This window comes from Anarhichas minor, unplaced genomic scaffold, assembly GCF_050575085.1.
Source record: "Anarhichas minor isolate MPS153535 unplaced genomic scaffold, ASM5057508v1 ptg000042l, whole genome shotgun sequence".
In the NCBI taxonomy this organism is placed as follows: Eukaryota; Metazoa; Chordata; class Actinopteri; order Perciformes; family Anarhichadidae; genus Anarhichas; species Anarhichas minor.
The window spans coordinates 6,789,649-6,810,163 of record NW_027466488.1 but is presented as its reverse complement, the minus strand read 5'-3'; the positions used below and the strand labels follow the sequence as shown (position 1 = coordinate 6,810,163).

The following is a 20,515-nucleotide window of genomic DNA, read 5'->3' as shown; positions in this document are numbered from 1 at the left end:
TCTTCGGGTTCGGCGTGATTTCTGCTTACAAAATGACGGACTAAAATCTAAATGACTTACTGCTACTTTCCCACTATCCACTGAAATCAGTCATACTTCCTTTGTTCACAATGTTATGGTAATCAATCACTAACCATGCTATCAGCAATTGTTGCACAATTGACTAGTGTACTTAATATAGATAGTCGAATTTACGTTTATATAGTTAGAAATCATATGAAATGTGGGCTTAAAGACCCACAACATCAATGTTTAACAACCCATATCTTTGAGAAGGCAGGTACATACTAATTTAAAGAAAATCAAAGACATCTTCTGGGTCTCAAATTGTAGGAAATAAATGTTTACGTTTGTAAACCTCCACTGCGTCTTACCATACAAATGAGACAGAATAGCAAAAGAGGTGGGATTAAGGTAAACTATGGTGATCTGTTCATGTATTCATATATATTAAAACTTGTCAAAGATCATGTAACCTATTTCCCAAGAAGCCTACTGAAGTCACATCAAGAGTGAAATGGCTATTGTTGAAATGGCTATATGTTTAAAAGGACAAAAGTAAAGACTAGAATAAACCTAAGCAGCATCTCTATAAATATAAATAGGCTAAAGCTAGTACACATTATATTTACATTAAGACAACTATATAGACTGTGTGATGACAGTACCCAAATAGCGTACATCAGTAAAAAACTGATGGTGCAAAGAATAGCAGAGAGTCTGATTCAAGACTGATGCCATCATAATCTTTGCTCAAGTGGCACTTTCATATTGCACTGGCAGACTCGGGCTGTCTGAGGGGCAGGGGCGAAAAATATATAAAGGGCACCAGCTGAATGTGGAGCATGTATTGCAGAGGTAGATCACATAAATTACAATGTTTACAAATTTATACCGAGGGGCACCAGCAGGTATAAACATAATACTACATAATAAATAGCAGAACATGTTGTGCAACATCAGCAACATCTCTATGGGAAATATGACCACAATGGTTAATGAATAAAGTATAAAAAGGAAATTCTAGGCCAGTTTGTGGGGCATGTATTGCAGAGGTAGATTACATACATAACAGTACCTTATCATTTGTGATGGTGTTGGGATAAACTCAGTCTCGCATGCAGAGGAGACGATGCCCAGTAGTCTGATAGTGTGGCAGCAGATACTCTTGTACTGCAACACGCAGAAGAATGAAAAGACTGTGGCAGACACTTCATCTCATCCGTGACAGTGATGTAGGATATGAAGGTGCCAATTATGTTTTGACATTTGACCAAAGCAGTTTCAGTTTTTTCTTTTTTTTAACCCCGAGTTAAAAGATTGAACAAGAAACAATACCCAGATGTGCTGTTACAGTGCTTATCAGCATTGGTCATTGGCTGTGTACCAAATGCTTTACATTATATGATGGCAGTGTAAGATGTTTTAAATAATTCCTTTTTTAAACAGTAGACATTTTCAGTAGAAGAGTTCATTTTTGGCCCGAGGCCCTCTAGTGGTGGGACCGTTGGCTCAGTATGTACTGTATTGTGATGACGATTGTGTTGAAAGGTGTTGTTTATTTGCCACTTGTCGATCCTTTCGTGTGTGAAAGCCTTTACTCTGGGACAAAATGGTTTATTTAAAAAAAAAAAAAAAAAAAAAGCACACAAGCATATACAGACAGCAATTCATGTTTCTTGTACATTAATGTACAAGAAAAGCTCTGTGACGGATCTGGCAGTGTATATATTGTCAGTAAACAGTTACATAGTTGTTAAAAGTTAGGGGATCAGATTGTCTAACATGTGATTATTACTGTCGACGTTTTAATACCAGAGTCCCCCCTTTGAACAGCTTTTCAGCAATTTACACTGTTGCAACTTAAAAGGAGAGTTGGATTAATGCAATATGATTCATGATTATAAGGCACACAAAAACTGCTTAATTGCCTTTGAAAAAAAAAATCTGAAAAAAATAGGTTTCCTGTTTTACAATACTCAGTCTGCTAACTGATGGGGTCAGAGAATAGCGCAAGTGAAGTATTCTGAAGCTTTGATTTTTTCCTCATCTGCCGCTCAATCATCAAGTCAAACTCCTGCCTTTCTCTGAAATGAAAAATAAATGGAAAATAACAGTCATATTCAGTGTAAAAAATGTTCCCTTTCAACCATGACAGGTTATCTCATCAAACTCTTACCTGTTACTTATGCATCGTCCTTTCAGGTACTTTTCTTCTGCCTTTTTTACTGTGACATTGTCCACCCCAGCTATGGCATAGATGATGGCCTGTGTAGGAGGACAATAATGTTACACACCTAACACCACAACATAAACTGTGAACTGCATATTAAAAAACAAACCCTCAAAGCTTTTGCTCACCTCAGGAAGAAGCACATCCAGGACAAAGGGGACACGCTGCATGGATTTCATCTCCGCCAGTAAAGGGGCGGTGACCCCGGCAGTTGCGTAGAGCTCATTCAGGTACAAGTAGACCTGGTCCAACTGCTGGTCATCTTCCAGGTACACGTTCACCACTCGTCTACGATTGGCACTCAGAAAGGAGCGAAGCCATCTGGACTGCTGCTCCCCACGGATCACAGACTGTAAGGAGAGTGACACAGGAAGGGTGCGTTTATTCATCCAGGGACTCATCTAGAATGTTCTTAGATGCCTATTAACCACATTTAGTCTCTTTTCACAACATTAAAATCACACAGCGGATGGTTATAATTAGAGAGATTACATGGCTCTGACAGAAGAATGCACCGACACATATTTTCTTCATATACGTGAATACATATACCTACGTATACATAAAAGTAAAAGTAAACAGATTCCATTATTCATACCAGAAGGCGTCTTTCCACCATGCGCTGCTTTACGATGAAATGTACGAGCTTCTCATTAGCACGGTTGTGGGCGGCATGACTCCGGTCTGGCAGCAGCCTCTTTGAACTCCTGCTGACCACCTCACGCTGTTCACTAAAGCGGTCCTCCTTATGATCGTCACACAGCGCCTCCATCGTTGCATCACTGGCGATGGTTAGTCTCTCGGAGGCTGCCTGCGGATACTTTCTCCTTACTGGATAGCCTGGAGTTCAGGACAGGCAGTAAAGAGCACGTCAGGACCAAGTATGGATGCAGATTTACTTAAGTTTGTATTTTGCCATGTTTCAGCTTTTCTCATTCACTTTGACTCAATTCTTAAATGAGAATTGTTTATTTTTTTAAACAACGTTAAAATAAATAAATAAATAAATACTTAATTTTTTGAATTTCTCATTCATTGAAGAAAATTGCACGTTTTGGCACAGGAGTGAAAACGAGTAAGTTATCTACAATCTGCACAATAACCACTTGCACATGGCTTGCTGGTCAAAACTGATGAGTTGTTTCTCAGTGAAGCTGTCTTACTCATCACAACTTGATCTGTTCAATTATCAAAGTCTTTTCATGTTAATTACTGGAGCATATAATGCATATGACAGAGATACACTCATCAACGTCGGAGAAGGAAGCGCGGGGATCGGATAAAGTGCAGCAGACGTTGAGACGATCACCGCCCACGGCATCTTCCAACCACCCAGCCGGACCAAACACCACCAAAACGTGGAGAAGAGTCAAGATGGAAGCAAAGCCAACCCAGCTAGGACTTAAGGCTATTCCGCTATCCAGCCTACTCCAGTCGCTGGAGAATAAGATGGATGAAAGAAGACCTCGGGGCAACCCAGAAACGCGAGGTCGCCGTCTGTCGTGCCCACAGCTTTACAGAGACCTGGCTCCATGGCATCCCGGATCCGGGCAAATCACAGGACAGAGCGCAGGAAAAGTTTATGGAAATATTAAAATGCCGGCCATATTATCGGCGCAAACCTGTGCATAATGACAATAAATGATCCTTGAATCTAATACCACATGGTGTTACGTACTGTGAGGAGGTACAATTAAGTCTTTTTTTTTTTTTATATGGAACTGCTGCGGTTTCTTTCTCCATTGTTGCAGCTTATTTTGGCATGGATGTCATTTCGTGGAAATGATCCGTTTATGACACGAAAGATTAAAAGGTGAATTCTCATTCAACCTTTCCAAGGGTTGACTGCCATGGTGAAAAAACTTCTGAAACATTTTGACTAGGACTGCTCACATGAAAATAACTTTTCATTTGTGTGGCATTGACCAATTTACTGAAACAATTAGTAGGATTTAAAGCATGAATTAAATGTTTTGGGTGAGTTACTTCCTTTTGCAGACATGCAATAGAGTTGTGGTGTACCATGAAACTGTCGTAACAATTGCACTGATAGTTTGGAGAATGTTGAGACAGCTTCAAAAAAAAATGAGCCAAAGCAATTGAGAAAAACAGAAAAAATGTTATCCAACAAAACTTACTCATGTCATGAGCAAAGTACTCGATGAAGGAGCCACAAAATGAGCCACAGGCTACAAAGACAAAGCATAATTAGTTTGTGAATAATTCAGTGTCAGATAAATGCTGTTTCTATATACTGCAAGTATGTGAATATATAAATAATGCATATCAATATCACTGTCCTTTATCTGTTTCTGTCTGCTTAAGCATTAAATAGACAAGACTTACCTATCCGTATTCTGTAGTCTGTTATGAGCTCCAAGGACCACTCAATTGCAGCATCATACTTCTCTTTGGCTTTAAACTTATTACAAATTCAATAAGAGAGACATATTGTTTGCCACTGTGTCATGAAATTTTAGAAAATTGAGTGTATACTTTATGAGCGATCCTTACCCGTAGCTCATTGGCTTCTTCACAGTCAAAAGGCTTCAGAGTTTTCAGGGACACAGTAAACCTTCGAGAACAACAAACATACAGTAAAGTATTAAGTTCTGCAGAGAATCGATGGCCAAGGGACCCTCACAACCTACAGTGCAATCCTATACATTTTTTAAAATTCAGATGCATTCACCAACAAAGTAGTGAGAGAAAATGCACTTATTGCCTACCCTTTTTTGTGAATCTTTGGGTCATCAATGAACATGATGCTGGCTTTCTTCTGCTTACGGTTCACACTTTTCACCTGCAGACAAAGATAGTGTGCATTTTAAACATTTTAAACCATTAAGGCTTTCAGCGTTTGCCGTTTTGTAAAGTCTTGACTACAGGTTTTTTCAGGTCATCAATATTTCATACCCATAATGGTCTTTCATTTAATTTCCCCAGAGAATGACATCACCCTTAAGTTGATGATAGAGTTTTAGTGCAGTGTTTATTAGTGCTAAAAAAGTAAACTTACCAGTTTAAGTTGTATGACAGAAAATTGATAAACCAATTGAAGTCATTCAATGAGCAAATAATCACTAGCTCAAGCTTCTCAAATTTGAGGAATTGCTAATTTTCTGTATTATAGGCAAAAAATTAAAGCAACAAATTGTGTATTGTTCTATCTAAACACTTCTGATAACTCACCAATGCCGGCCAAAATGGATAATGTCTAAATTTGTGCCACACAAACACTCCCTCTGTGATGGACGGGGGCTCTGAAAGAAGAAAAACAATCCACTTAAAGTATACAGCATGTACACACAATCCAAACCATCTCTCGTCCGTCCTTGTAGAGGGTTACTTGAATTCAGTCACTGTCATCTCCCTCACTTTTGTCCACCTGCATCAAGAAACTTGGTAGCTCATCCTCCTCACTTCCCTCATCTTCCTGGACGGACAAAGATGGCAGCTGTTCCTCATGGTGACTCAGCTCTATTGATAGATCTGACGACAGCAAGGAGTCGTCTTTTTGGGGGGTGTAAAGGGTGGGGGGGGGGCAATATCACAAGATTAAAGCAGATTATTTTGATCGTCTGATTTAGCAAAAATAACTGCACGCAGAAAACAGATCATTTCCTTATGCTTTAGATCGTGAGGGTGATGGCCTCCTAAAATACACGTCTCAAATTTATTTTAAGTATTGTGGTGACTCTGCATCAAACATGCATGAAAAAGAAACTACCTTGCGTTGCTGCATCAAGCTTCTCCAGTTCGAATCTTGGTCTGGAGCGTTTGGATGACTGAGTAGTGGTGTCCTTTGGTAAACCCCCCTGCTCTACCTTCCGTGTCCTGCCTCGTCGGCACTTGGCAGCAGGACCGTTGGTTGTGCTGCAGGTCGGTGCTTGCTCCTTTTTCAGCCTTTTCCGAACTTGTCTCGGCTGGGAAGCATGAGCCCCCTTACGTCTGCTTTGAGATTTTGATTGGGAGCATGGAGAATCTACCTCTGATGTCTGCAAGAGAACACATATTAAAAGAGTTTGAGAATATCCCTAAAATCAACTGTGTAGGAAGAACAACTTGTTGGCTCAAAATGCATAAACAATATCAATAAAATATGATCCAACACCTTTAACTGAGTGATGAGCTCAGTGTACTCTAGCTCCACGTGTTTCTCTCCGGTGGGGGACTTTGAAATGTTGGACAGGATGTCTGTGGAGGAGCTGCAGACTGGTGTGGAGGTCAGGTGTGCTTCTTGCGTCTGTCCCATTCGTCTCCTGCCTCTTTTTGGAGTACTTGGTAAGACAGTGGCAACATCACCGCCTGGCACAGCGTTCGCATCCTTCGTGGCTTGAGATGAAACTGTGTCTGAGGCGACCTTCTCTCTCGATGTCTTTGTAGATTCCCTTGTTCTGGTTTTACGAGATCCACCTTAAATATCATTCACAGATTTAGCAGTGGCCTCTCACTTTTTAAATTTGTTTTTGTATTGCTTACAGGATTGAGGAGTGAATACAGATTGGATTACCTTTCATTGTTGTATGAGTTGGTTTCGTCTTTCCCATGAGCTCATTGGATCAGAGTGATAGTGTCAAAGTATGACATTTCCCCTGGAGGACTTTGACGCGCTGGCAGCAGGACTGACAGTTGTGTAACGAGAAAGAGAAAGTATTGTTCAACCAACATGTGAAGCCCGACTGAGAATGTAACTTATTACTTACTTCCGCTTTGAAAAGGCCATGTTGGTATTGAGATAAATACCATATTCACTCTGCATGCATCTACGTTACATGCGTTTGTTAATGCGAGGGAACGACCAATCAAAACCTAGCTAGCTCACTATCTCAGTTACGTTGTTGGGGAGTTATAAAGTCATGTCCCCGACGTTATTTGTCAAAGATAAGATACGGCACCACATTCACAACAGTGGTCCTCCCCCCACTACGGTGTAATTACTGCAAGAAAAAAAATTCTCAAAGACGCATTAGCATTGCACAATACACAAATATATTGCAAATAACATCACACGTGTGCAAACCTTAAACCAGCTCAAACGTTTTGGTAATAGCCGAGTTGGATGGACAGCGACTGGATAAAGCTGACAGGTTGCTAGCAGCTTGTTGACGTAGCATGCTACATTAGTAAACAAACGTTACCCACAACCATGTGAAAGCAACCATGTGAAAGCAACCATGTGAAAGCAACCATGTGAAAGCAACCATGTGAAAGCAGCGACTGCCGTTTGCTGCTGTCGCACAGTAATGTTAGCTGCAGTTTGACGGTCATAATGCGAGTTTTGCGACAGTTAAATAAAGCTAACGTTAATTCAGCGTTTGCAGACAGCTATCTTTGGGCACAATCAAACGCACCAACACGCCTCCGAACACGTTAACGCCACTGAGCGTATCTGTTATCTGTTAAAGGTTGTACCTCAGGCAAAACGAATTAGTAGTAACACTATACGACACACGTTAGCCACTCACCTTAAAGATGTTAAACTCAGGCGTTTGCTTGAATAGTTAGCGACCAGTTCCATTGACGACTGCAGGCATTGTCGTAACGTTAGTCTCATGCGGACTGAAACAAAACGTGCAAAATTACGATAAAGTATCAAACATGTAATGCAAGTCACACGTACTCTCTCTGCTGTTTAGAAATCCAAGGTAATCGCGGATCATGCGGATGTAAACACGCCTTAAAAACATGTACCGCCACCTACTGCAACGGAGTGCGTATATTCAAATACCCGTTTAAAGTGTTTTACGTTTAAAACACTGCGGTCAAGTCAGCAGACACTCAGATCTCCGTGGTCAACTCAGCAGACACAAAAGAGATATTAGAGAAAGCTTCTAAAATTGAAAATGAAACAGACTTTGTGTGGCTGGACATCTTTCTTTTGGCTGTCCCGACCTCCAGGTTGGGAATCATTGGACATTTATTTTCATTTTGCTTCGTAAAACATCTTAATTGACCGTCAGTCAGGTATTATTAATTTCCAGCAACCCTCAAATCAAAGAATAAATACACTTTACGCACAATTTAGGTGTATTTTCCCTTTAACTCACGAGATGATGGTATCATTTTTTATACTTATTGGAATATAATTCATTTAATCTCATTTCATTATGCAATATTTATACTTTGTTGGCATCTTATTTTGAAAACCGGATGTTCGTCTGTAGAAAACCGGAAGTGTTCACGTTAATCTTTCCGCTAACTTTGCAAAATCCTTCGCTCGCTCCCGTCCTGTGCCGTTTGGTTGCGTTTACCGTAAGTTTCAGCGTATAGGTGCACTACAATTTAAGTGTCTGCTGAGTTGACCACGGAGATCTGAGTGTCTGCTGACTTGACCGCAGTTTTAAAACGGAACTGTATGGTTAAAGATATGTAGGGTTGAAAATAAATGTCCAATGATTCCCAACCTGGAGGTCGGGACAGCCAAAAGAAAGATGTCCAGCCACACAAAGTCTGTTTCATTTTCAATTTTAGAAGCTTTCTCTAATATCTTTTTTCCTTGTTCAGTTACCTGAGTATTTCCCCGTTTCAACGGTATTTCGCTGTTCTCACTTATGCATCCAGTAATTCAATTACTGCCTCTCTTTCCAACTGAGTTTAAGTATATGGATTTAATACAATACAATGCATATATTTTACATCATACAGTAGGCTACAGACTCTCACAACATTACACTGACACATATTTAGAGATATCTGTCCTAATAAATTAAGTGTAAAACTGTAAAAAAAAAGATCCCAAATACACCCGTGTTTTCTTACTGTGACATGTCAAAATGTGTTTTTTGAAAAAAATAAAGCCTATGGGAGTAAATGATATAATAGCCATCGTAAATGGTGTCTCTTTTTTGTAATATAGTCCTTTATATAAAACCTTATCCACAGAAGGTACATTTTAGTGCCGCAAAATGTAACAGCACACATTTCTGTAAAGATGAAACAGTGAGAAATGGCATTATTACCATAACATGTAGCAGTCCAACATGCTTTATTCACCCAGCTGCTGGGTGGCTGCATGTCTCAAAGCAATATCTTCATGACAACAGTAGAGGGCACTGTGTATCCGCTCATAAACTGCTATATTTTACAATAAAGTGATTAAAACACCAGTGGCTAAATGCACGTGTCTCAACCATTGCAAGAGGTCATTGGATGTTAATGCAGAAATATTACTGATCATATATTGATTTTTACACTCTTCCAAAGCCTTGGATCTTAATCCTACACTCACAACATTTTCCTACATAACTTTTCCTTGACTTGGCCCACACAGACTGCACGTAATTCAATGAAAAGACCAGCCAGTTGACCATTTTGACTGACAGAGATGATTGCATTAACTTGTTGGAGGGCACATCGGTCAAAATATGTTACTGCAGGAGCCAAGAAATTGTTTTTCACAGAGTCAGTTCACATATTGAACCAGGCAATTGATCATGACACTGATCAATTGCCTGGTTTGTCTACATCCATGTCCAGTCCTCAACTCATTGCACTCAAGCATGCAACATCCATTTGCTGCTTTTCTTCTTCTCCATCTAATCCATCCCCAAAGACTTTGAACTTATCCTAAAGAGGAAGTAGCCTACCCAGAGCCATAGCCTGGATCTTAGAAATCCTGAGTCCCCCCCAACACACCCACCCCACTTTGACCAGATACCAACAGTGAAGTCAATATTTAGTTGTGTTGTTTTTTCTAATTTCATTGATTCAGTTGACTTTTCAATTTTGTTTTCTGTCAATTGTATTTACTTCAAGGTCTTTTTGCTGTTTCTTTGTTTTTTTCCACACTGTCAGCAATACAACTCCGATGGGGAAATTATGATTCATTTATTTTGGGTTGACCTGTAGCCTTAATTTAATTATATTCCATTAAGAAATACTGCCAAAAATGTTTCAGTTTATTTAGATTCTACACCATTATGTCACCACAAGGTCACTAAAACCTCTACTAACCGCTTACTCCCTGACAACAATGTACACAGACTTTAGTGTCATCAGTGGTAGCTAGACTGGAAGTGTCCCTTTTAGATTTTCTTATATTGTTTAGTTAAACGCACAATCACTAATTCCTAACAACATCCCAGTATCCACACTTCAAACTGGAAGCCGTCTACCTGCCACTTAACTAGAACCTCTAGATGTGTATTGGCCTGTGGATGATGAAGGGCAGGGTGGCCCCGCCCTCATCCAGATGTGCGCCTCTGTCCTGTCTCCTCAGTCCACTTCTGGCTTCAGAAGAGTGCGGAGCCTCGGGAAGTCAACAGGAGGGTACGGATAGTAACAACGAGGAACGGACTCCCTTGGTCGGCACCAGCCTGATCCTGCTCGATCTAATGAGTCGTGACTTTAATGGTAGTCCATGAGACGGAATTTGCCCCAGGGGGGGGATTTTGTTTTACCTGGCCAACCAGCCTCAGACGCAGAGCTGATGGAGCGAGGCAGGGCTGAGTGCGATGCCAGTCCGGAGCGCTGTTGAGCCTCATTCAGCGCAGAGCAGACTCTGCTGCTGACAGGGAGCGGTCTGCTTTCTCGCACGACCTGTGTGAATTCTCAATTTGTGTTTTTAGAAGTGATTCGAGGGCTTTTTTCTCCGGAGGCAACAACCGTGGAAAAAAGAAAACCCCGGATTTGTATGTATGTTTCTTGGCGACGGAATGGGGATGTAACCGGTTTCCACATGCATTTGGAAGTGGCGTGAGAGGAGCACACTGCAGGGGCTCGTGGTTAATTGAAATCGATCCGGTGGTCTCTTTTTGAATGTGAAGCTGCACCAGAGCTTCTTTCTCCTCTCCTCCCTCCCTCCCTCCCTCCCTCCTCTCACCTCCAACATGACTTCACTGTCAGGGACCAAGGAGAGGTCTGCGAGCAGCCGGAGCAGAAAATATGGGGTAGGTTGTTCATTCCAGTAGCCAAGGGGTGGACACACCCCTGTTACTTATGGGTAAACATTCATAAAAACTTATCTTCCATTCAGTGATGCATGCACTTCACCTCACACTGCCCACCCATTTTGATAGGAACGTGTAGTTTGCTCACCTTTTTCAGGCTGACATGAATGTGAAACTGTTGAAAGCTCATTCGATTTTTTCCTCATGCTGTTGACTGAGTGCTTTGTTAAAAACACATTTCGCACCTCACTGCTTTTGGTGTTGCATGCATTTTCCCTGATAGATCTCCCACATCGCTTAATTATCACTAACTGAGGACCATGCAGCTGAATTGCACTCACACCTGTGTCACTGCTATACCTCCTACAGCATAATTAGTGTTAATTTATAACATAGGGTTGGCTCACATTATACCCACCTCTTCGTTTGGAGATGAGTGAGCTTTCCCACCTATCAGCCTACTCATTGCTTCCTTATTATAGCCCTTGTGAGGGATTAAAGTAGCTATAATACCCAACCTCTCCAGCCACCACCACATCAATGGGTCTGCTCTCTCTGACTGGATTTACCCAGCCACAAAAGATTTAATTTTCAACTCCTTGCGGCTCATTTCATGTTCCTATGTGGTCGTCTGAATAGAGAAAAATAAAACAGGTCTCCACACGGAATCAGACTTATTCCTATTTATATGGTAATAGAAACATCCACCATGCAGACGCTTTGACTTGGGTTGGAGCACCATCACAGTACATGTTTAACATTGCTTTCTGTTTGTGTGTTTTTAATTGTCCGACCATTTGATTTAATTCCCCAATGTTAGTTAGGATTGTAGTTTGCCCGTTTGTGTGTGTTTTATTGGCATATATTGTGACTGTGTACTTACTGTATGTTTAGCTTGTGAATTTCTTCCTAAAGCAAGACGTTCACCAGTTATCAATTGCTGGCATGTAGGCTAAGCATGGATATTGAAGCTGTGAGTGAAGTACATTTGTTCAGCCAAAATAATTTGTTTTGATTCTCTCTCATGAATTTCAGATATTGTTTAGTTTGTAAGCACTCACAAACAATGAATGATTTGTTAAATTCAACAAAACAGGAAGCCTACGGAATATAGCTTGGTGAATATTGTGAACACACATCATTATTTTGCTTTATAGGCAAAATGCAAATAGCTTGACTTCTAATTTGCATGATACAAGACACGTGCCTTTACCACCTCCTCATTATTTTATTCTCATCCCTGGGCAACCTGTTGTGTGCACTGGAATGAATGGGATGTTGCACATATTCACACAATATAGGCTTTATTTTCATTGCAGAACCTATGGGTAATTCATCCATTGTTAATTCATATTATTATTTACACCAGTGTTTTCTGTTATGACATGCCAAAAACATTTCTCCTTTTTAATTAATACATTTTTTAATTTTTTTGCAGATGCCTGACACTTCCCCGACCAAATCTGACTCGTTTTTCCCGGAGACATGGTACCGAAAGCCCTACGAGGACAACTCTCGCTCCGGCACACGCCCTGCCCCAGAGGGTGCCGGCTCCATGCCGAGCTCCACAGGCACCCCGTCCCCAGGCTCAGCAATCTCCTCACCAGGGTCTTTCTCCGGATCACCAGGGACCATCTCTCCGGGGATTGGGACAGAATCGCCTGGTTCTCTGGGTGGCTCCCCGGGTTTTGGGACAGGATCACCAGCCTCAGGCAGTGGAAGTTCCCCTGGTAGTGAAAGAGGGATTTGGTGTGAGAACTGCAACGCTAGGCTGACAGAGCTGAAAAGACAAGCATTGAAACTGCTCATCCCTGGACCTTACTCCAGCAAGGTAAAAATCAGATTGTCTTCGTGTGTTATGGTGGGTATGAATGTGTGTGTGTGTGTGTGTGTGTGTGTGTGTGTGTGTGTGTGTGTGTGTGTGTGTGAATCCTATTGCATATGTGTTTGCAGTTCCTATTTGCTCACCTAGGGGTGAGTTGGCTATGCTCAGTAGCACAGCTTCCAAAAATAACTTGTTCCTTCATTAATTGTGGCATTTGGACAGTGACACATATTAACTTGGTTGTTCATGAAAGACTGGGCCTCTAATCATTCCCTTGCTTGCTGTGTTGCTGTGTAGTCAGAGTTATTGTTCTCATAAATCATAAGGATGCTGTAATTTGTCCAACCCTCATTTGACCGGCTTTGGAAAAGAGCAGAGACTGAACAGCCTTTGGGATTTAAGATAATTATCTTATCTGAAGCTGTACATCAATTACTGACACAGTGCCATAAACAAAATAATAGTTCTCCAGTTTACCTGATTGATCATTTCACCAAAATCAATGACTTCACTTTGTTCAATAGTATTTTCTCCTTTTGAGGGGATTAAGATGATAGATTACTGAAAGACATTGGCCACTTAGGGCAGATATAAATACATATAGATAGACTGCAGCCTTTTTTAATTTTCTTTGACAGGTGATGTATTTTTTTTCTTTGGGTAATCCATATAATCAATTTTAATTCCATCAGTACAGTAATTATTAACCAGCAAATCATATACTATACACATTCATCATCATGTGTATTTCGTTTTTGCGACATACTGTAGAGCCAGCCCACACTGAATGCTTCATGCACGTTGTGCTGTTGTACATCTGTTGTGTCAGATAAACTACATTTTGGTTTTGACATTGGTTTGGCTGGTAGAAAATTAGTGGTTATGCATTTACAAAGCATGAAAAAGAACATACTGGAAGTCCTCCTGGCAGGGCTTTTGAGTCTGCATAATTTTTTTAACATGTTGCCTCGAGGTTCAATGTTCTTCTGCTGCAGTTGACTGGATTTTACTTATGAATGCAGTGGGGCCACGCATCAGACTTGGAGTTAATTGGTAACAAATAAGCATGTATTATGCACCATGGGGCTAATAAAGTGCATCCAGCGAGTTGGAGTCAGATATAGGGCTATAGTGGGACAGAGAGACTTACAGTAGAGCCAGTGAAACAGAGACGGAGGTGTAAACAGTGGGTTCTTCTCATTAGCTCAACAACATGACAGTTGGAATTTGTTAGGAACAGTGGGGGTTAATGGCGACTGTTGGTGGGCAGACCACTAATTAAAATGTTATTTGTGAGGTTGGGTTTAGTTCAGACTGATTAATGCCTCCCCCGTTGTGGTTAACTTTATTGCAATGTAGGATAAGCAGGCACATAAGTTACAGTATTGTAATTGGTGTAGGAGCTCTATGTCTTTGTAGAAAACATCTTTGCATATAACATAAATTAAGCTGAGTATGTATTTAATAGCTGCAGACATAGAAATAGGCTTAAATGTAACACTGAACCTAGTACACAAAACGATGGTGCAAACAGTTGTAGGGTAATCGCAAACAAAACAAAATATCTGGCTTTGGTTCAAGGATTTTGTCAATGAAAGAAATTGGCTTGAGAGATTCAAACTCAAAATCATGAACGAGAAAATGGACTGAAGAAGTGGGAGTTTGTACATGAGTGTGTAATACACTGTGTATGCAGCACACTGGATATTTTCATTCGTAAAAAAAATAAAATATAGCATGTCAATTAGATCTTTCATGGTACTTTTACATGGTATAACGTGAAGACTTAAAACAAGCTGTGAAGGATAATCCCATAACTAGTATAATAGCTGCACTGTCTTGTTGAATTTTTGCCCAACAGAATTTGGGTATACAATATTTGGGTTAAAGTCTGGTTTCTTCCGCCTTCTCTTCTGACAATAATTAACTGACCTACCCTGGTGTTTTGTGTCGGGGAAAACCTGAACTCATGTCCTTGGTGAAGCATGTGACCGAATAATCCTTCTCCTTCACCAAATGTGCCAGAGCAGCACTTCAGCTGAGTGTGTGTGTGAGAGAGAGAGAGAGAGTGTGTGTGTGTGTCCCTTCCTGTTGTGCTGTCAGCATGAGGCCCCATGTTATTCCCACAGGACACTGGGACATATGTGACCCCTCACAGCTAGAATAAAAACACACATCCACCAACTACACACACACACACACACACACACACACACACACACACACACACACACACACACACACACGCACAGAGCTCTGAACCATGTAGACCTGTCATGCTTGACCCATGCTAGCCGCACGCACACACGCATGCACGCACGCACGCACGCATGCACACACACACACATAGGGCTGTTAATACTATGCTAATGATGACCTTCACCGGTCTTACCATGAATATTTTGCTGTTTGGATGTCTACAGCTCTGTGTGTGTTTGTTGTGCTTGTCAGGCATTTAGCGTGTTTGTGTGGCAGTTTGTTAGAGTTTGTGAAAGCACACGCACATACACACAAGCGTCCATGTAAGAATTTGCCACTATGGTTAAATGTCAGCATATTTGATGTTTGTGTGTGCTCATCCACTTTTTTTGCATCCTGCTATTTGAGTCTTAGAGAAGGTACCTCATTCATTCATTTATTATATATACACACACAACTGTGGGTTGAACCCATTTCACGTCGTATTGTGACTGCTGTTACTCAGGAAGCTGGTGAGACAGAGAGAAACAGAGAGAGAGACAGAGAGACAAAGCAAAAGAGCAACAGACTGCTCTGTAGAGGGATCAGAATGAGCAGAGTAGGTTTTCAGGTTTAGACTCACACATGCAAGCAAAATGCACACACACCACAGGACTCAAAAGCACATCTGGCTCCACAGCTGTACTCACTTAAGGCCTCTGCCCCAGCTCTACTGGTGTGTATATTCATGTGTCTGTCTGTGTATTCATCCCTTATATCCACCCCCAAATCAAAAATGGATGCAGGGTGATCTGTTTTTGGTTGGTCCAGTTCAGCCCAGTAAAGTGGGTTACTCTGTGTGTGTATGTTTAAGTCACCAACAAAGTATCTGTTTCAGATCAGCTGCAAGTCAAAACCATGAATGTTTATAAAGAGAAACATATACGGTTCCACTTAAGACATAAAAATGAAGCCAAAAAAGGACATGTTTGTGAATATATTCACTCCCCGAGGACCTCTTTCTGGCAACTTGACATTTATTGAGATTGCTTTCATCCTGGAGTTTTCATTATACTTATGCACTTAAAATGTTGATATTAACAGACCCATTGATGTGTCTGCCTACATTTATCTCGAGATTAAACAGCTGCCAGCATCTTAAACAGTACTTAGATTTTGTACTTTAATGCACATTACTAAGGCTGGGATCACAGATCCAGTGCAGTGACATGAGAACCTAAAAGTTTGCTGTAGCATACACTCTTTTTGGTGTTCATGAAAAAGTGGTCCAACTTTAGTGCTTGTTATGTGGAAATCCAAGGGTTGTCAATCTAGAAATATTTTATCCTTACAAACAAACTTTCCTTGTGCAAGTCTAACAATACAGTTTTATCATGTTCTATGTACCATCATAAACATTAACAAATATCCTGATGAGTAGTTTTGAAACACTCTTTTATCTTAGACGAAAACGAGAAAACCACATACCAAAACTGAACAATTCTGTGTCCAAGTAACTAAAAATGGTGTAACGGTTTTGGAAATATCTGACATTTGGAGTTTAGAAAACTGCAAGAATGTAGGTGGAAAATGACTGTTTCCTAATATATTTACTCTGTAACTTTTTTAGATTACAAACTACTCAACAAAGTATTTGTGTCACTTGTATTTAACAGGACTTCATCTGTGAGAAACATAAAATTAATAGTAATTTTAAATTGAAGCTGTAGTATTTCGGAAATAGTGAGCCTTCTTGTGCAGAAACAAGTAGTTATTTAAATCATATTCAATCAAAAGAAAATTAATCAATAGCAACAATTATCTAATAATCATCAGGTGTCATTTACCGTGCAAAAATGAATTCATTGCTTCGTTGGACAGACAAAACAAGCAAGATGCCACTTTGGGCTTTTGTAACTTGTGAGGGCATTTTCACCCTTTCCCAACATTTGACAGAAAATAAATGGAACAGATTAATCAATAATAATTGTTAGTTGCTGCCCTTCAATGTAACTGTCCCACATTGCATACTTTAAATATTATTGTTATTATTAGTATTATTTATTTATTATTAGTATTATCATGACCATCATCATTACTATTGATATTATCATTATTATCGTGATTATTATTCTCCAAATATAAAGAGTAACAATTATTGCTGATGCTGTGCAAATGTCCCCCATATCCTTTCAGTTTCAAAACTCCAAAGTATTACCTCTAATGTCGTCTGACTAGAAGAGGCTAAGGTTGAGAGCTTATGATCAATCTGCAGTGTCAAATATCTTTTCCAAACAAATGAGGTTACACTCTTGAGGACAAAATCAATTTAACTAATCCCAGTCACTTGGTCATTTTCACCCCAAACCAGTAATTAGTCTGTAATTAGTTTACTTATCAGATCAAATGGTGGAGTGTTTTTGCTCTGTATAGTCTGTCCTCAAAGGGATGTATTCATGCACACAGGTAGCTAGCTATCCTGTAATAACCAAATCCCATAACACCACAGAAGCAGGCCTCCAGTAACCACGGCAGCTGGTGTTGCCACGGCAGCGACATGTGACAGATGTGAGCCGCATACATATCTCCATCAGCGTTAATGGGCTCCTCATAGCTGTGTGCGTGTTGGTGAGAGGCAGAAAGAGGGTGAAAATATATGGAGTTTATGTGAATAATAGTGTGTGTTAGCGTGCATGTGTGTGTTTTTGGCAAAAAGGTAAGAGAGAATATAGTATATAGTTTGTGTGTGTGTGTGTGTGTGTGTGTGTGTGAAAAGAGAGAAAGAGAGCGATCATGCCCTCCTTATGCCTTTCAGGTGTGAAAGACATTACCATATAAAGAGGTGGCTTCATCAATAACAGCAAGACGGTTTGGATGGATGGATGCGAGTGTTTGTGAGGGGAGGCATAGATGCTGATGCAGGCTGAATTGAAGATCTTCCCTCTGGGTTTATGTCAATTTGAACCAACCCCAAGCGCACACACCATCTCTAGATCTAGTGTTCATTACTGTACCCTCTCTATTTCAATTTGATAAGTTTACTGGTATTTATCAGAAACCCAATTATTAAAACAACAACCCAAGATCTGTGTTTATCTAAGTAGTTTAAAAATGTACAAAAAACGTTAAAAAAACTACAAAGGAGCATATAATTATTGACACATACATTGAGTGATCCTTAAATCCACAAAGCCCCCGTACAATCTAATGCAATAAGTTCAACACTCTTGTGATAAATACAGCCTACATGGGCGTTACGGTGTTACAGAGACAGAAACAGCAAAATGGTCTCCTTTATGAGACTAGTCAGGAGACTGGCAGTACTTCTCAAGCTAACAGATGGACCTATATTTGAGTGAAATAACATCTTGGAACAGCAGAGATCAGTGTTCACATTTTATAATGGTGAAACGTCTTCAAGGAAGATAATCATATTTATCGTTGGGCTTTTCACTGGTGTTCCATCATGTGTTAATTTGTACTAAAGAACACCGGCAGGCTGGAAAATCATTTCTGATCATGTCAGTTAGCACCGTTTCCCATCCTCTCTCAAATAGATACTGTCGGTGCGATGATGTACAATGTCATGAAGCACACAGTGACTAACAATAATCATAACAGCGACTTCCCCTCTACTCCTGTCATCTACGCAGTCTACACATTGCAACCAGTAGAGCCCCTTTGGGATGAGGTGGAACCAACATGAACATACTGCTTCAGATCTTGCAGGAACAAATTTGCATCGACCGAGATCCCTATGGATTTTTCTCAGCACTTTATATCATCTATACCTTGAAGAATATACACTGTTATGGAGACAAACAGGGTTCGATGCATACCACTTCGATGAACTTGTGGCCAGTGTCTTGTGCTGTTTTCTGAGTCTCACACCTCCTTTTGCTTGCCCCCCCGTCTCTCTCTCTCCCACCTTAATGTCCTTATATCCCTCTCTCATTTAGCATGCCTGCAGATATTACCATGCAGAGACACACTAACACACAATCTCTCTGTCTCTGTTTCTTTCTCTGACACTTACACTTTTTTTTTCTAAATTCAGCTCTGCAGAAAGAAGAATGAGAGAAACAAAGATTTACATTTAGAGGAGGAGAGGGAGGAAGAAGAGGAGGCCGGAGGAAGAAGGATAAAAATTAGTAGTAAGAGAAAGGAAAGAAGACAGTTTTCCCTAATAGTGCTATCATTGTCTTTACTGTCTCTGACCCAGAGCCGACACACTTAATTAGACTAACACAGTCAACCCAATGTGTGTAACCTATAAAGAGCCAGATAAGCTGCAAAAAGCTCTGCCTGTTCCAAAAGACAGCAGATTGAATTTGAGTTTGCCAATGTGTATTCATTACGAAATTTAACACAAAACCAAACATTATTAGATCCAGTATATGGATGTAGTATCAAGTGTTTGGACATTGAGTGCCATTGTTGATTTGCTTTATTGTGACTCTTGAACTTAAGTCCCTGCTTATTTGCTAATTTTAAAAGAAATGAAAGGGACTTGGTTCCAAAGACAATTTTGTCACTTGGCATTGCTAGTCTCCCATTGAATGACTTCCTGCTAAATTAAGGTTCAACATACATACAGGAGAGAGGACATCTTGGTGGTCAAGTTGTCTTGATTTTGGCTGCGGGGACATTTGTCATCAGCCCCGTCTCTCTCTATCCCCCTATTTCATCTGTAAAATAAAGGCAAAAATAAGAAAACATATATTAAGATCAAATAAATAGTTGTAGTCCACTCAAAGCAGTGACAACGAAAATACAGTTTTACATTTATTGTAACCTCTGGACACCTCACAGACTACAAGACCAAAACAAACACCACTCCTGCACACCAACAACACATTGCAATAACAGGCAAATCACATGCATGAGTAAACACACCAAAACTGGCACACAACAGATACTCACACAATGCACACACCAAGGCACTCTGAGGTTCATATAAAACACACACAAATGCACACACACACACTGACATGTGTGTATGTGCTCTACAAAGAGCACACTGCACTACTGGAGGGCGGTGAAAGTGGCAGCAGCACCTGCTGCCATTAGATCCATAGCTACCATGGCAACTGCCTCTCCATCAACCACAATACAGAATCAAGTTGAAAACACTATACAGTAGTTATTCACCTGTCTCCTCTATTTGCCTCCACCTGTCTAGTTGTTCATATATGGTATGTTTGTGTTTGTGGTCATACAAAGTTTGAGATTTTATAAATGCAGTAACCATATATATATGTATTTATTTGTGTGCATCTATCTATCTGTCTGTCTGTCTGTCTGTCTGTCTATCTCTGCCTATCTTATATCTCTGTCTATCCATCCATCCTACCTGTCTATCTGTCAGTCGTGCAAAATGTGCAGTGC

At 40.4% G+C, this 20,515-nt stretch overlaps 2 protein-coding genes across 3 annotated transcripts in view; one reads left to right on the top strand and one right to left on the bottom strand.

Moving 5' to 3' along the window:
- Nucleotides 1-1,603: 1,603 nt before the first annotated feature.
- LOC142969874 (PWWP domain-containing DNA repair factor 3B-like) lies at nucleotides 1,604-7,890 on the bottom strand. Of its 2 annotated transcripts, XM_076109953.1 has the most exons (14): nucleotides 7,702-7,890; nucleotides 6,747-6,858; nucleotides 6,348-6,649; nucleotides 5,964-6,231; nucleotides 5,612-5,746; nucleotides 5,426-5,496; nucleotides 4,963-5,036; nucleotides 4,748-4,808; nucleotides 4,580-4,655; nucleotides 4,372-4,422; nucleotides 2,832-3,073; nucleotides 2,362-2,583; nucleotides 2,180-2,268; nucleotides 1,604-2,087 (listed from the first exon to the last, which is right to left on the bottom strand). In XM_076109953.1, exons 2-14 carry the CDS (start codon nucleotides 6,781-6,783, stop codon nucleotides 1,988-1,990), a joined length of 1,728 nt encoding a protein of 575 aa, XP_075966068.1. In that variant the 5' UTR covers nucleotides 6,784-6,858; nucleotides 7,702-7,890; the 3' UTR covers nucleotides 1,604-1,987. The 2 variants fall into 2 exon arrangements, with proteins under 2 accessions (XP_075966068.1, XP_075966069.1); XM_076109954.1 differs by lacking the exon at nucleotides 7,702-7,890 and having other exon boundaries at nucleotides 6,747-7,691.
- Nucleotides 7,891-11,064: 3,174 nt separating this feature from the next.
- Nucleotides 11,065-20,515, top strand: part of kif26ba (kinesin family member 26Ba) — a 79,971-nt gene continuing 70,520 nt past the window's right edge. Inside the window, exons 1-2 of the mRNA XM_076110106.1 lie at nucleotides 11,065-11,124; nucleotides 12,563-12,955. Coding sequence (XP_075966221.1) covers nucleotides 11,065-11,124; nucleotides 12,563-12,955 — 453 coding nt within the window. The remainder of the gene's footprint in view (nucleotides 11,125-12,562; nucleotides 12,956-20,515) is intronic.